Source organism: Gadus morhua, chromosome 19 (genome assembly GCF_902167405.1).
Source record: "Gadus morhua chromosome 19, gadMor3.0, whole genome shotgun sequence".
In the NCBI taxonomy this organism is placed as follows: domain Eukaryota; kingdom Metazoa; phylum Chordata; class Actinopteri; order Gadiformes; family Gadidae; genus Gadus; species Gadus morhua.
This window is the reverse complement of record NC_044066.1, coordinates 4,333,501-4,351,000: the sequence shown is the minus strand read 5'-3', so window position 1 is coordinate 4,351,000 and position 17,500 is coordinate 4,333,501. Positions and strand designations below refer to the sequence as shown.

At 41.3% G+C, this 17,500-nt stretch overlaps 1 protein-coding gene across 3 annotated transcripts in view; it reads left to right on the top strand.

Annotated features, from left to right (window-relative positions):
* Window positions 1-15,222, top strand: part of dcc (DCC netrin 1 receptor) — a 54,914-nt gene extending 39,692 nt beyond the window's left edge. The window contains exons 16-29 of one of the 3 annotated variants that reach the window (XM_030342420.1): window positions 1,344-1,439; window positions 3,321-3,502; window positions 3,851-3,989; window positions 4,337-4,444; window positions 5,678-5,872; window positions 8,056-8,088; window positions 8,384-8,449; window positions 9,137-9,302; window positions 9,506-9,768; window positions 10,209-10,322; window positions 10,502-10,624; window positions 10,894-11,226; window positions 11,358-11,506; window positions 11,881-15,222. In XM_030342420.1, the coding sequence (XP_030198280.1) occupies window positions 1,344-1,439; window positions 3,321-3,502; window positions 3,851-3,989; window positions 4,337-4,444; window positions 5,678-5,872; window positions 8,056-8,088; window positions 8,384-8,449; window positions 9,137-9,302; window positions 9,506-9,768; window positions 10,209-10,322; window positions 10,502-10,624; window positions 10,894-11,226; window positions 11,358-11,506; window positions 11,881-11,970 (2,057 nt within the window). In that variant the 3' untranslated portion in view covers window positions 11,971-15,222. Of the gene's footprint in view, window positions 1-1,343; window positions 1,440-3,239; window positions 3,503-3,850; window positions 3,990-4,336; window positions 4,445-5,677; window positions 5,873-8,055; window positions 8,089-8,383; window positions 8,450-9,136; window positions 9,303-9,505; window positions 9,769-10,208; window positions 10,323-10,501; window positions 10,625-10,893; window positions 11,227-11,357; window positions 11,507-11,880 lie in introns of all 3 variants that reach the window. The other 2 variants (XM_030342419.1, XM_030342418.1) reach the window with 2 other exon arrangements.
* The last annotated feature ends 2,278 nt before the right edge of the window (window positions 15,223-17,500 follow it).

Here is a 17,500-nt window from a genome sequence, read left to right as displayed (position 1 = left end):
TGTGCATTTCATGAACCAAAAGGCCCTTGCCTTGCAGTTGGGTGTTTAGTTCATTCATCAGTGCAGTCACACAAATAGCAAATGAAAAAAATCTGCCATCCCGCCCTCATCTGAGAGCTCTGGGATGTCTTTGCATTTCTTCTCACAAAACTCTTGAATCTCTGCTTTCAGGTCCCAAACTCTTTTTAGCACTTTGCCAAGGCTGAGCCATCTGACAGCTGTGTGGTAGTCGATGTTATGCTCAGTCTCATGCTCCTCAAGTGTGACAAATTGTCTATGATTCAATGCCCGTGCCCTGATGAAGTTTTAGCAACAACATCAATAACATAGCTAATTTTTAGAACTGACTTTCACAACACATGTTGGTGTATGATAAAATGCATGAGGTAAAATTAGACAATACGTTTACTTTTTAATTTCCAATTAACCTTACACGGGCCGGACAAAAGTCAACCAAAGGGCCGTATGTTGCCCGGGGGCCGTACAATGCCCAGGTCTGCCTTAGATACTACACCGTCGAGAACCTGGGTGAGACTAGGGATCGACCGATATATCGGTCGGCCGATATTATCGGCCGATATTCGCGTTTTTTACGTGTATCGGTATCGGCCGATACGCGGCTGATTTTCGCCGATATTTCTTCGCTTTTTTTTTTTTTTTTTTTTTTTTTTTTACTTGTTCTACCTCACCTGTTTTTAATATTTGTTAAATATTGCTCATCTAATTTTTCTTACTTGTTTTACCTCACCTGTTTTTACTATTTGTTAAATATTGTTTTTTATATTGAAGTTCAATAAATGTTCCCTTTTTTAAATTGAGACTTGTAACATTTGTTATCAGTGTAATTTTTATGATTGAGGGAGCAAAAGCAGTATCGGCTCTAAATATCGGCTCTAAATATCGGTATCGGCGTATCGGAGTATCGGCTAAGGCTGATGAAAAAATATCGGTATCGTATCGGCCCTAAAAAATCTGTATCGGTCGATCCCTAGGTGAGACCAGAGAACTCATAACTTAACTACTACACCATCGAGAACCTGGGTGAGACCAGAGAACTCATAACTTAGCTACTACATCATCTAGAGCCTGGGGGAGACATGGAATACTTGTACAGTCTGTATGCATGGAATGTATACAGACGGTACAAGGAATATTGTCCATTGAATATTTATAGATTTATATATACATTTACATATTACATTAAAGGATAACCGTGTTAACCATGAGTAGCTATACAAGGTTTCTGCTGACAGCTTTAATGCTATGAGTGGTTACCGTGGTTACTACCAGTTAACTTTTATATAACCAAACGTATATAACCTATAATATGTGTTGTGTTGCAGAGCCCAGCTCCCACTACGTCATCTCTCTGAAGGCCTTCAACAACGCCGGCCAAGGAGTCCCCCTGTACGAGAGCGCTGTCACCAGGTCTCTCTCTGGTAGGTCCACCCTGACCCCTGACCCTGACCCCTGACCCTTGGTCCTAACCTCTTATCTCTAGACTCTAAGCACTAGACCCTGAGCCCTAGACCCTGACTCTAGGCTCCTAGACCCTGATCTTAGCACTACCCTTACCCTTGACCCTAACCCTTACCTTAGACTCTAACCCCGAGACCCTAACCTTTACCCTAACCCTTACCATAGACCCTATCCCTAGACCATAACCTTTACCCTTAACTCTATCCCTTAGACCCTAACCTTTACCCTTAACCCTTACCGTAGACCCTAACCCCTAGACCCTAACCTTTACCCTTAACCCTAAAATTTGAGTCTGGGCATGTGTATTGGTTTCATCATTATATCGTATAATATAGGGTTAGGGTTTAGCCCAACCTGCTAATACTCTGTGCCAGGGGTCGGTAACCCTAGGCATGCGTGCCACCACTGGCAAAGCATTTTTTTTATCACAAAATTTTACCGCACAATGCGGCAGCATAATCATTACTACCAAATTATTTTTTTGCACTTTATTCTGTTTTGGGCATTTTCTCCCAGTGCAAATATGTTTAAATTAATTACAGAAAGCAGTGTTCTGAAATGAGATAAATTAATAGTTTTTAAACCTATGTTGTGAGTAACAGAGAAGAAAATATTTAAAATATTGTTGCAAGGGGCCTGTATGCATCGCCTTCACATGGTTTTGCAAAGCTGTACATGTCTTAAAGATATTGATGTGGATGTTTCCAATATTCTCATATATTCTCGGTTTTTACATTTCTCACAGTGCAAATATGTTTTTGAATGAGTTTCTGAAAATGGTGTTTTAAGATTGGACATCTGGAAGTAATTATAATTTGTAAGCCCATGTTGCAAATATAACAACCAAAAATGATTGTGGACTATATGGAAATAATACACTTCCAGGTCTTCTGGAAATATTTTTGGTCGCTGTGTCATAATTCAGCTTAATTTTTAATATATTGTTGCTTAAGGCACACTCATTAACGAGAAAAAATGTCAAACTGGCACTGCATGTTGAAAAGGTGGCTGACCCCTGCTCTGTGCCGTCAGAGGCTGTGGTTTGTGTCAGTGTCTGATACCTGAACTCCTTTTGCTTCACATGCTGGCATCACCTGTCTAACAAACAACACGGCTCTCTATTCATAGCTATCTAAATACAGGTCATTACAAGCAATTATTAATGTTGCTACCGGCAACAGAATAACTAATGGCAAATAATGATGCTAATGGGTTCTACTAAAACTTAATCTTAAAAAGGATTACAAACATGAACAAATATAATATATAATATATATATATTATATAACTGTAGAATTATAGCATGTGGAACTAGGGCAAGCTCTTTTCCAGTTGTCTGACCTTTTGTCCTTTCTCTTTCCTCTCCATTTCTGTTGTACTTCTCCTTTCATCTGTTCATCTGATTATCCCCATGATGCAACTCCCATGATGTGTGCGTGCGTGTTTTTGTATGTGAACACCCATATTATTTTCAATCATGTGACATGTATATATATATAAAAATACATATATATATATATATATATATATATATATATATATATATATACATATATATATATAATTTTTATTTAATTTATATATATTTACCCATGTACTGAATCATGGATCTCGTCAACACGCACAAACAAAACGTTGGTTACGTCCCCATAAACACCAAACACACCCTGAATGTCCTCATAAACACAAACATACCCATGTCTCACCACACTTCCCTCACATCCCGCACACATACCTCTTCCACCGTCCCCTCCCCCCAGACCCCCTAGACCCCCTGGATGTGGTCGGTGTCGACGACGACCTCTTACACCCCTTTGACAAATACCCGAACCCTGTCACAGAATCCTCTTCCTCGCCCAACTCCATGATCCCGCCGGTGGGGGTCCAGGCTGCGGCGGTGTCTCCGGACGCCGTCCGCGTGTCCTGGGCCGACAACGCCCTCAGTCGTAACGCCAAGTCGGTCGAGGTGCGCTTTTACTCCGTCAAGTGGAAGACCAGCTACTCTTCCAGTGGAAAGTACAAGGTATGGTCTGTCTTGTCGAGCTAGCTAGATGGCAGCTAAAAAATATTATGTGTCGGTCTGCCAGCTAGCTAATGCGTATTGAGTGAAGACTGCTTTGTATGTGTTAAATGAGGACCAGTTTGTGAAGCATAAAATTATAAAGCTTTGTAAATGTATAGTGAGTAACAGTGTGTAGACTGTAAAATTAGGGCTGCTTTGTAAAGTCTAAAGTGAGGACCAATGTGTAGAGTGTATAGTATTAATTGAGGACCGGTGACTGTCAAATGAAAACTGGTTGGGACCTTTGGTGCATTTTTAAAGTGAGGAAATAAGTAAAGTGAGGACTCTTGTGTTTGTGTTTTCTGGCAGTCTGCTGATACCACCGCGTTGACCCACACTGTAACAGGCCTAAAGCCCAACACCATGTACGACTTTGCAGTCATGGTAACCAAGGGTCGAAAGTCAAGTACCTGGAGTATGACGGCACATGCCACCACCTACGAAGCCGGTACAGACACACACACGCACACACATGTACAGACTCACACACTAATCACATCAGCACTGCTACAAAATAATGATTATTGGGTTTATTGCATGAAATAAAAAAGCTAACTGTGGCCTTTTATTTTGATGACATGTTGCTCCTAGCACTACCCCTAAAGATTATATTTTAGTGCTGTCTCTCCTAACTCCGCCCCTGAGACTTTTATTGTGTTGATGGGTAGCTCATAGCTCCGCCTCTAAGATTTATATTGTTCTGCTGTGTAGCTTCTACCTCCCCTCCAAGACTTTATTGTGGTGATTTGTAGCTCCTAACTCCGCCCCTCAGACTTTTATTGTGGTGCTGTGTAGCTCCTAGCTCCGCCCCTAAGGACCTGACAGTGATCAGCCGCGAGGGGAGACCGAGGGCCGTGCTCATCAGCTGGCAGCCCCCCCTGGAGGCAAACGGGAGGATTACAGGTACACACACATACACGCACGCACACACACACACGTATGTATATGTGGCTCAGGTACAGCTCTATGTTTGAACTTCTAGAACAGATCTACGTTTGTAGTTCTATTCCTGAGCTACATTTATAGTTATTGTATAGATGGTATGCTTTGATAGGTACTAGAAATACTCTTGTAGTTCTAGTCACTTGATTGTATTCTTAATATTTTATGTTGATACTGTTTTTTCATTGTATTTTATTTCATATTTTATAGTTATATTTCTAGTTTATATGAATGACAATGTCTACCCTCACCTTGTTGCAAGAATGTCCTTATCCAGAATTAACCTAAATGACCTTCAATTAACCTGAAGGAACGTGTGTTCTACCATATTTTAATAAGTGAACCACAATGACTTTAAAGTTGCCGCGAGGTACAACGCAAAATAAGAAATAAACACACTCAGACTCAACAGCGTAGAGGAATCTCATGCTTTTTAGAAAGTTTTTAGAAAACCTTTTTGAGAGCTGGAGTTTAGAGAGAGTCGGAACAGGGAGGGCTGAGCTACCATATGGCGCGTTTCCACTGCAGGGTGCGGGACGGTTCGGTTCGCAAAGGTGCGGTACGGATTGCGTTTCCACTGCCAAAAGTGGGCGTGACCCGGACTGAGCTGTACTCGTTTTGCCCTCGTCTTCAGTACTCCTCCGTTGGGGTACTGAGACGCCTGAAAGGGTGCCGGAAAATTCGAGCTATATACCCCCTCCGTTGATTGGTCGACAGAATCGTCACTTCCGGGCGACGTGGGGATAAAAACAAACAAACAGTAGCCTCGAGGTATTATTCTTTACAATGAACGTGTCGCGTAAAACGCTTGCTGGGGCGAACAAGGAGGTGGAGACGTTCCTCTGCATTCTTGGGGAGGAAGACGTGCAGAGGGAGCTTGATGGAGCAGTGAGGAACGGTTTAATGTGTCGCGTTCAACTTTTCCATTGTTTTTATTGAGCTGGCTACACTGTGTCGCGCTGCTATGATGTCACGATGTTTACGTAGCTGCCGCGGCGATCGACATCCGGCCTACCATAAGGGGTACTGTCGGCGGTGGAAACGCGACCTCGGAACTGAGCTTGGCTATACCGCCCCCTCCCTACTGGACTGAGGCGAACCGAACCGTACCGCACCCTGCAGTGGAAACGCGGCAATATTGTACCTTTGATGTGGAATCAAATGAGAAAATGGTGACACTGCTGCCCTCTGCAGGCTACACCCTGTATTACACCCTGGACAAGAACACGCCCATCGATGAGTGGGTGATGGAGACCCTGGGTGGAGACCGGCTCACCCACCAGGTTCTGGAGCTCAGCCTGGACTCCAGCTACTACTTCAGGGTCCAGGCCAAGAACACCAAGGGCCTGGGGCCCCTCTCAGAGCCTGTGAACTTCAGGACCGCCAAGGGTAGGGGCCTACCAATTAATATACATATTTATTAACATCTTAATATACACTTCATGACCACCAGGGGAAGTCCTGGGTATATATTTTTATATATATATATATATATATATATATATATATATATATATATATATATATATATATATATAATATATAAGTGTACATTTATATATATATACGTATACAGGGCTTTAAATGTATATAAAGTGACGGATGGTTGTGATTTTGGGTGGGTTGGCTAACGAATGCATTGTATTTATCAATACTTCACAGGGCTCCAGACGCCATGAGGTCACCTTTATATCTCTGTAAATAACTTTCATATAATGTGAATGATTTTTAAACAAGAATAAGGTGTAGAGAAATGAGTGTCTTTATTTGAAGCACAATTATAAATAAAAAGAAAAATAAGGTGTTTAAAGTGCTTCACTGAGCTGAAATCGAACATTTCAAACTAAAACATTCAGCAAAACTTTGTGCTTAAAGAATTAAACAATTAAAATGTTGACCGGTCTCCCTTGGCGCAAAAGCGGCTATAGACGATCACACTCTTTGGTAGAGACGTCTGTGTCGCCGTCAATCATGAAGGACATGCAGGCCTAGGCTATGTGGCGTTTCCGACGTCCGCAATATTTTGCTTTAAGGTGTCGCCTATTCCCGCAATGAATTGTGCACATGCCATCTCATTGCTATACGTTGGGTTGACGTTTAATCCATTTTTCTTCATGAGAATAATTTCGGAATAAATTTGGTGAATGGCAACTCCTCTTTGGCAATGTTGTATGCAACATTAAATTTGATCATTTCCGATTCCTTAGAGAACCTTATTGTTACTGCCTGTCGCTGAAATGCAGCTGGGAGAGGGGCCACTTTCTCTACACACTTGTCACGTCATGTTGGGTTATTTAGACATATGCTTTTTTAATGTTTCGATACGAAACATTGTTGACCCGCTTACAAATGCACAATTACCGCCCATATTCTGACCGCACTCCTGACAGTAAAAGCAGTGCGTTCCGTAATGCACTGCGTAATAATAAAATGTTAGATAGATGAGTCAGCATTTAATTAATTTGTGTGACAGAAACAACAACATTTCATGGATACATTTAAAATTTGTTCATTTATAAATAAATAAATAAATTATGATACAAAAATGTTTAAAAACACTACACATACGCCATACTGCACTTGCGCTACTGTGGTGTGATTGGTCGAAGGTCACTGTACTCAAGCTACTGTGCTAAATCCAAGGTCAGCCTTTGGGCTAAACTAATTTAGCCCAAATGGGAAGCATATGAAGGGGGCGTGTCAGGGCACCTGTCAATCAAACGTCAATGGAAGCTTACGCTACTATGCTTGGGCTAAATGAAATTAGCCCAAATGGGGGCGTGTCAAGACACCTGTCAATCACAATGAAATGGCCGCTTACGCTACTGTGCTTGGGCTGAATGACTTTAGCCCAAAAGGGAAGCATATGAAGGGGGCGTGTCACGATGCCTGTCAATCAAAATTGAATGGAAGCGCTACTCCGCTTGGGCTGAATACATTTAGCCCATTCACAGGAAAAAAAACAAGATATATCATATATCCTGGGTTTTTCTGTCACTTTTTGGCGGTGCTGCTGCTTTAGGTTCTACCAAAATATAAAACAATATGTTCTAAGGTTTTTAATAATATTTTTTCATTTTTAATGTAAAAGGTAGGGAGGACTTAGCCCTGTTAGCCCATTTATACCAGCCGTCCCTGTGTATATATATATATATTATATATATGTGCATATATATATGTATATATATATATATGCATATATATATATATATATATATACATATATACATATATATGTATACATATATAAATGTATATAAATGTATACATATAAATATACGCATAAGATACACTAGGTGTTGGCTGCTAAATATACATAGCCTATATATGCTATATGCTATATGTTATTTAATATTTATGTATTCATATTTATGTTATTTTTATATTTATGTTATTATCGAAAAACAATAACCTGAGACATCAATGAATATTCTGTTGAGTATGTCGGCCTCATTTATTTCTGTCTGTCTGACTGTCTGATGGTCTCTGTGCCTGTCGTCTATCTGTCTGTCCGACGGCCTGTTTGCCTGTCTGTCTGCGTGTCTGTCTCTCTGTCTGTCTGTCTTTCACAGTGGAGCACCCAGATAAGATGGCCAATGATCAAGGTTGGTTGATGAATTAGAAATCTATATATGATCATAATAATAATACAGTTATATATATATTATATATTTCAATAATTGATAATAACTACAATTTACTACACAATAAGAGATTCGATTATTAAGACATTATTATGGTAGATAGATATAATAATAGTTGTTATTATATAATATTATTGTTATTTTTATTAATATTATTAATATCATGAATAGATATTTATGATGTATTTATTATGATCTATAAATTATTCAATATTTTATGTTATTAATGATCTGTGTTTTTCTGTTGTTGTTTCAGGCCGGGGGGGAGACCACGCCTACTGGCCCCCTGATGGAAACCTGATTGACCACAGCAGCATTAATGGTAAGACAAGCCCCTCCTCAAGACTCACCCACATACTGAGCTAACTCAATGACTGGCCAAACAACTCAATGACGGGTCAACTTATTAAATGACTGGTCACCTAACTAAATGACTGGCCAACTAACTGAATTACTGGCCAACTAACAGAATTACCGGTCAACTTACTGAATTACTAGCCAACTAACTGACTTACTGGCCTACTAACTAGCGACTATGTACTTTATGACTGGTAGTCATGGCTGATCCAGCAGTCCTGTTATGATGCAGCAGACACGATGTGGTCAGACCAGACTCTGGCTGGAAGAGAAGGAACTGCAAGAGCCAGAGCTACGCCTTGTTCACATTTAGTCACAGATACGTTCTAGCCAAGATAACTAATGCTCTAATTCACTGAGTATATAGAGGGCCGACTGTGCTGATTTGAAGACACGGCTGGCAGAGTTTGTGTTGGCGAATTACGTGCTTGCCGATCCCCGTCTCCAACAACATGAACAATGAAATAAATATGAGCAAAAGAAAGTGAAACCCAGATCTGAGCTACAACCAGACTTTAGCTCTAAAAAACTGAATTTAGATTCATATCTTGAGACTGATTTGTGAGGCTACTGGATGACTTACTGAATGAATAGTTTACCGACAGGAAAAGAAACAAAGAGAGTCACTGAGTCCCTCCCCTGTGTGTTCTAGGCCCTCCCATTGGCCAGATGCGTCCGCCCCATGGAGGCAGTGCCACGCCCCAACACAACGCCAACATGCTGGTGGTCGTCGTGGTTTCTGTGGGAGCGGTTGCCATGGTGATGGTGGTGGTGGTCGCACTAATATGCACCCGCCGCTCCTCCCACCAGCAGCGGAAGTAAGGAAATCACTCTGTCACTCTGTCACTGTCACTCTATCAGTCCATCAATCAATCTCTCACTCTGTCACTCTGTCACTGTCACTCTATCAGTCTACCAGTGTATGTGAGTGTGTGTAGCAGTAACAATCTGTGAGTGTGTGTAGCAGTGCATTGGCTGCAGTAACCGTGTGTGCGTGTGTGTGTGTGTGTGTGTGTGTTAGGAAGCGAGCCACCCACCACAGTGCCGGGGGTAAGAGGAAGGGCAGCCAGAAGGAGCTGCGGCCCCCCGACCTGTGGATCCACCACGAGGAGATGGAGATGAAGGCCCTGGAGAAGGGCAGTGCGGGGGCGGGGCCAGGCTCCCTGGGCGGAGGGGAGGGCGGGGCCTCTGGGTGTGACACGCCCCTCCAGCACATCCAGGACCTCCCACACGTAGCTCACAGCCAATCAGAGAGCCAGATTGGGAGCAAGAGCAGCCACTCTGGTAAATACATCATATATAATGTGTATATATATATATTATTATAAGTTTTATACTCTGTGTATATCTATATATTGTTACGTATTTTAAGAACATAAGCTGCCTCCACATAGCCTCTAGGAAGCAGATTCAAACACACAAGCTGCATTACCCTCACATAGCCACTAGGAAGCAGGATCGAACACTTAAGCTGCAATAACTACTTTAGCCACAGATGGCAGCACCTTTAGACAGGGGCGGAGCCATTACGTCACCCCGACCACGCCCACTACATAGGCCACGCCCACCTTTTGCTCCATAGTTACCATACCGAAATACTTTAACAAATAGTAAGTAACTTAAAAAGATATCCGGATTCTACCACTTTCCTTGTAGAATGCTGCAATATATATACACAGTATCATCAGAGGGTCCACATACTGAGTGAGTGTGTGTGTTCCCAGGAGCCGAGGGGGACGACGGCTCCAGCAGTATCTCTACTCTAGACCGCCCCATGGGGGCCCGGAGGCCCACCAGAGGGAAGATGATCCCCATGGACGCCCAGCCGGCCAACACCTGTGAGTACCACACTGCACAGTGTGCACACCCCCTGTAAGGACTACACTACCCAGCATGCACCGCGGTTCAATACCTGCCCTAAAGACTGGTCTACTCAGGAAGGACCACAGTTTCACACCTTTATGGACCCTAACTGGGTTGAGTGCCTCAGTGTTTGACATTGTGTTGTCTTCTCCAGCGGTGGTGAGTGCCATCCCAGTCCCCTCTCTGGAGGGTCAGTACCCGGGCTTCTCCCACGGGCAGTACACCCTGAGATCCATGCCCCTACCCAGCCTGACCCTGGACAGAGGCTACGGCACAGGTACTGACTCATCATATCATAGTTATTGTTGTTATTCATATAGCATACTAGTTACCATAAAATACCATTATCATAGAATATAATGTTTAAATACGTTATTCATATAGCATAAAATGGACCATATAATACTGATATTATATAATGTGTAAATATGTTGTTCATAGAGCATACTATTCACCATATAATGCTCATAATATGTCAAATCTGTTCTATGATATAATATAATGCACCTTGCATTCTAAATGAGCGTTGTCTCCCTCTGCCGTCAGACCCCGCCCACTCTCTCCTGCAACAACAGGCTCCGCCCCCACACATCACCGCCCACGCCCCTGGCCCCGCCCAACCCTTGGTCGTCGAGGAAGCCCAGGGCAATCACGGTGTCACTGTTGCCGCGGGGACCACCCGAGCGATCCCGACAGCGTGCGTGCGACCGAGCCACCCCCTGCGGAGCTTCGTCAATGCTAATGCCGCTAGCCCTAGCGTCACCGCGTCGCCCGGCAGCAGCTGCTGCGGGGGAGGCAAGTCGGTCCCGCCCCTGCTGCCCCCGCCCATGGTGGCCATGTTGGAGCCCAAGGTGTACACGACCATGACGGGACCGCCCGGTAGGTCGTCATACCCAGTTACCACGGTGACGTGGACAACTTTGTACTGTCGTCATGTTGTGGGGGGCGTGTCTGTCACCTTCCTTCTTTACTCTTTTTATTCTTATTCTTTTCATGCCTGTCCTCGCCAGGGTCCATCGCAGTGTCCACTAAGACGGCGTCTCTCGGCCAGGCGGGAAAGGCTCGCTCGCCGCTTCTTCCGGTTTCCGTGCCAACAGCACCAGACTTCCTGGAGGAAGGAGGGGGGAGCAAGCAAGTGTGCACAGAAGACGCGGCTAATGTTAGTAAAGATTGAATATATTTACTCTGAGAAATCATTCATAGTTAATTAAACATTCATTATTATTCATTAAAATGTAAAGATTAAATCTCAGCCTCATTAAGGCTCTTTAAGCTACACAACACTGCACTAATCTTATGCTCACTACATGGTACAGCAAACTACATTATGCTATATCTGCTATATTTAAACCACCCAACACTAAATCACATTTTGCTATGGTAAACTATGGTAAACTATGGTATGAAATACTATGCTAAACTATGGTATGCTAAACCTTGCTAGGCTAAACTATTCTATGCTAAACAACGCATTGCTATACTACTCTTTGCTAAATCACGATTCGGTAAACAATGCTATGCTGTGCCCATCAGGTCTACGAGCAGGACGATCTCTCGGAGCAGATGGCTAGCCTGGAGGGCCTCATGAAACAGCTCAACGCTATCACAGGGTCCGCATTCTAGAACCCTCTTGAACCCTTCAGAACCCTTCTAGAACCCTTCTAGAACCCTTCTAGAACCCTTTCCCCTCCCCAACCCATTAGCCTTATTCACTCGGCGGCCATCTTCAGTTCCAAATGACACCGGGTGATTCCTGAACTGACGTTTGCTTTGTTGACTGCGTTGCCTGTCTGAACGCACGTCAGAACAAGAAACTTGTAGGAGTAAACGTTCCCTACCCTTAGGCCTTGGCAGAGAGTCAACTAGAAAGCTAGGCCAACTATTGCCTTGCTTATCAACGTTTAAAACAATATCGTTACTAAACACATAGGACACATTACAATATTCATAAGGGAGGCCCCCCGCGTCGTTCTTAATTAAAGACGGCTGCAGAGTGAACCCGCCCCCACCCAATCCCCCACCCCCTGACGACCCCATGGCCAGGCTTGTGGACGCCAAGGAGACCAGGAACAGCCCATAATAACCAACAAAAACCTCTGTTCACCAAGGTGACACCTGGTCCAGCTCTACTTCCTGTGCGTTGTGGGCCTCACAGGAAGTCAGACAAACCTTAACCCCCAGATTGGATTGGACCTGAACCTCTTGACCAATCCCGTCCAACATGGATCATTTTCATAGAAGGTCTTCGAAACACCTCCTGAAACTGACAGACAACAAACTGCGAGAACCCAAACTGTGAATCCAAACAAACAAAAGATGCCAAACTCTTCTCCTCTTGTTTCTCTTCCAGAAAATGAACTGAAACTGTTTGTCTGTTTGTTTTTGTAATAATCTCCCTGACTCATCATGGTGTGAGGATGAGGAGCAGACAGTTGTAAATATTACAAACCTCCATTTAAATCTGTTTTCTATTGGTCGATAGATTGTTTGGATGAATAGTGATATTTATATAAGTCAGACCCCGAAGAGGATGATGATGCCGACGATGATCAAGAAGAAGTTGAAAATTGAGATGAAGATGAGTTGTTACTATGTAGAAATATCTTGGAAAACGGAATACCCATTTTCAAGGACACACCAATACCGATAATAGACATCAGTTTGTTAAATAAATAGGGTGTCAATATGATATCACTGTAGAATAAACACTTTCAAGATCTATGAACTAGTTAGTTGAGTTTGAGTTAGTTAACACATCGCTGTTTTGTGTGTTTTAGTGTTTCTAGAATGTTGGAAGAAATGTGGACATTTATATTCTTACATTTACAGTCCATGTCTGGTAGTTTTGAAGAGAATAAAGGTTATGGTTTGAAACCCTGACTTAAATACTACTTAAAGGGACAGAATTGTAGTTTGTCTCTGTTTGGCCAATATCAGTTTGCCCATTGGTCGATATTGGTGTGTCCCCATTGGCTGATTATCTCTATTCCTATAGGTCAAGACTCACCATTGGTGTGTTCCATTTGACTGATACTGCTATTCTATTGGCTGATATCAGTGTGTTCCTATTGGTTGACAGTGGTGTGTTCCTATTGGCTGATATCGACGTGGTGATGCTAAATGGCATTTTATGCTTTTTTTAATTATTATTTTCTGCACATCTAGAATGAGACTCATGCTCAGAGACCTGCATTGTGACGATATTATTGCTATTATAATTATTATTAAACTATAATCACTATTACCACTATTATTATTATTATGATACCAAGTATGATTATTATTATTATTACTATGACTGTTATTATTATTATTGTTATTATAATTAATATAATTATATTATTATTATTATGCCCAAAGGAACAGGTGTTTCAAGTATGGAAAATATATCGCATAGTTTTCCTGGCCTTGTTTGCAGGAACAGATGTGATTATCATCAGGACTTGTTACCACATTCAACAAATATTGCTTTTATTTTTAAATTAAATTATTTTATATAACAATATTTAAATGCTGTACCTTTTGTATGGTTTTGATTAATGTACCTATTGCCCAATGTGTGCTTGCTTTTTCTCATTTTAGTGTTGCATTTATTTACCTGATTTTTGTTTAATTTATTCATTTATTTTATATTTATTTATTTTTTGCTCGGTCACTGTGCTTAATATCCCAGATTTGAGATGTTGACGAAATGTTCCTTTAAACCATGTGATGATGATGATGATGATGATGATGATGATGGTGATGAGGAAGATTCTGGAAGTAATAAAATGTACAGTTTCTGGTTTATAGCGACAAATGTCCGAATAGCAAGACTTTGAAAAGAAAAGTCTGTTTGATTCATTGTATTCAATATTTATATTATCTATTACCCAAAATACTTTAATGCTGGATATTTTTGCGCTTTTGGACGAGTTGGCCAAAGAGCCCTCGGTTGGCAAAATGTTAAAAGGAAACCTCAAGAACACGTTAAACAGCTGTAACACGTTAAACATCTAGAATGCCAAATGTCTAAAACATGTTCACAGATAATATCTAGACCATTGTAGCATCTACAACTGGTTAACATTAAGTATCTAGAACACAATTAACAACTGCATTGCGGCAAACCTCTAAAACAACAAAATCTAGAACACATTTAACATCTACAATATGTTAAACATCTAGAACGCTTATGTTAAACATTAGAACAGCACAATCTTCTACAAGAGTCCAGGTCTTAAACCTCTACCACATGTTAACGTCAAGCATTTAAAACATGTTAAAGCTAAATTTGTAGAATATGTTAAAGTTAAATATCTAGAACACGTTTAACATGATGAACATGTTAACATTAAACACCTAGTACACACGAAACATTTAGAACACGTGAAACATAAACATTACACATCTAGAACATTATAAACATCTAGAAAATGTTAACATTAAACATCTAGAATACATTAACATTTAACATACTATACGACAATGTTAAACATCTTGAACACATCAATGTAAACCATCTAGAAAACCTTAATGTTAAGGTTTTAACATTATGCTAGGGTAGGCAATTTATTTTTCAAGCATTTTTTGTAATATTAGTTTAAATTGTCTTTACATCGGACAGCATTCAATAAATCAAATGCTTTGAGAAAATAATACATAAATATGGTATCTGAGGCAGAAGCAGGCCAGTAGTAATCATGGCTTCTCCAAATCGACTCCCCTAGCTTTAAACATCGAGAACACGTTAAACATCTTTAACTCGTTGATGTTAAATACCTAGAACACGTAAAAACTTCTAGAGCAAGTTCTGTTTTAATTGTAGTTTGTCTTGGTTTAGTTGAATATCATTTTAAAGCATTTTTCAACCTTATTAAACTCATTGTTAACATGCTTATTTTATTATTCATCGTATTTGATTGTACGTTTTATCGTACCTTCAGAGTTTGAAACCTTCAGAGTTTAGTACTCTCTACAGTGGTATGCTCCTTCACAACTCTGGTTCTACACTAGTAGGCTACTATGATAATACTCTTTAAGTGCACTACCCTAGAAGTACTGTGAAAAAAGAAAAGAAAATACTACAAACAGACAGGCCTGCAATAGTGATTTGTAGAAATAAACAAAGGAATATGCAGGTTTTAACTGCCCTCTGGTTGTAACTATTTGTAATAACATCACAAAACAAACGTTGAGGTACGAAAATAGACACATCCGCACACACATTATGGTTACATACAGGTATATAATAATAATGTATAACAATATATAAAGCAGGCAGAGTTAGTAAAGCAGTGATATATTTCAGGGCCAGCCCGCAACGTACTTTAAAAGCAATCAATGCATTTTTTTTATCAATTGTATAATGCACTGGTAAACAAGTGTAGGGATGCTTAAACAGTCGTCATCTGGACTCTTCCTCGGATTTTGTGAGTGGTTGAGAAACATTAGTTTAAGCAAAAAGAAAGTAAAGCGTGGTTACATTTCTAGATTATTAGCGGATAAGAAATGTTCACATTTTCAAGATATAACAAAGTTGCAGAGAGCACATATCAACAAAACTGCATGTCCCCGTTACGTTATCATGTGACAGCAGATGTCTGTACTGGTGTTTGAAGCAAGATGATGAACCAGTGAGAAGAGCAGGGCTCACTGGAGGGTCTGCACCAGAGCCAGATTGGGACTCACTTTCAGCCAGGGAGTTACATGATGCCGACAGGCCCAGCAATATAGGCGAGAGCGGATGGGGGTGCTTTTACTACGTACGAACCACTGAAAAATAAAAACCCTGTACTTGACACAACTCCAACAAAAACGAATTGCCACACAATTGAAAAATCAACGAAATAACCCATTGTAGTTGCTGAAAAATAACTTAAAATCACAAGTGGAATCTGAGGCCTACATATTATAGCATATGTTTTACTATATTTCTCCATATGATGCAATCAAAACATTTGCCCTCTAATTTCCTGCAATATTACAACATGGTCCTAGAAACTACATCCTAACCTTTATGGCTCATTACACGTGTGCAAACCTGTAGCTTTTCTCTCTGCCTCCTATCCCTGTCTAATCAGCATCACTGGGCTGACGTTATGTGGCTGGCAGTTGTCTTGTAACCGAAAGGTTGCTATTTTGATCCCCAGCTCCTCCTACCTGAGTGTTGATGTGTCCCTGAGTAAGACACTTCACCCAAACTGCTCCTGACGAGCTGGCTGTCCCCTTACTTGGTTGACTCAACCGGCGGTGTGCATTGTGTTTATTAACCGATGTAAGTCGCTTTGGATAAAAACGTCTGCTAAATGACCTAATTGTAATTGTAACCAGCTGTGTTGTTGGGAGTCCAACAGGAATAGATCTAGGAGTCATCCGCATTCAAATAGAAATGATGTTTGTACTTAAGATTTGCTAGTCAATTGCCAAATTCTGCTGGCAGTTGGTAATCATTGGTGACAGTCACCTATTGTTCTCCTTCTGTCCTATCTGTTAGTCATAAAGATGACATTCGGCACTACCTCATTAAAACGAATTAGGTCCTAAGTAACATGGGGTTCCTGAAACTACCATGTATCAAAGAAATTGTAGAAAAGCATTCTCATCTGAATTTTGAAACATTCCTCTCACTTAGTACATATGTTTGGGAAGAGAGGAAGACATGGGGAGCCATCAGAACAAGACCTGGAGAGAGAGGACATGAAGGGTTACATCAAGATGAGAAAACCAGTCCGGAGAAAGAGGCAGAGAGAATGGAGGAGGGAGAACAAATAACAGAGTTACACAAGATTTAGATACAAACATATGAGCCTACTGTTGAACAAATCTGCTTTGCATTTGATGCAATGTTCAACTATTAATAACCCTCAAATTAAGTCTGTTCCTAGTGTGTTAAAGATAAATTTTGCTTTTGTCACTGTTCCCCTTCATCTTCTGCAACTGACATATTAAAGAACACAACCTTTTACAGAACCACGGACCAGCTCTTCACTCTCCCAAGGATCCTGGAGGTGGCCTGGGAGTATGCCCATCCGGTCTACATGTGTTTTATGGATAGGGAGAAGACGCATGACCGGGTCCCCCGGGAGATGCTGTGAGAGGTGCTGCGGGAGTATGGGGTGAGTGGGTCACTCCTCAGGGCCATCCAATCTCTGTACCCCCAAAGCGAGAGCTG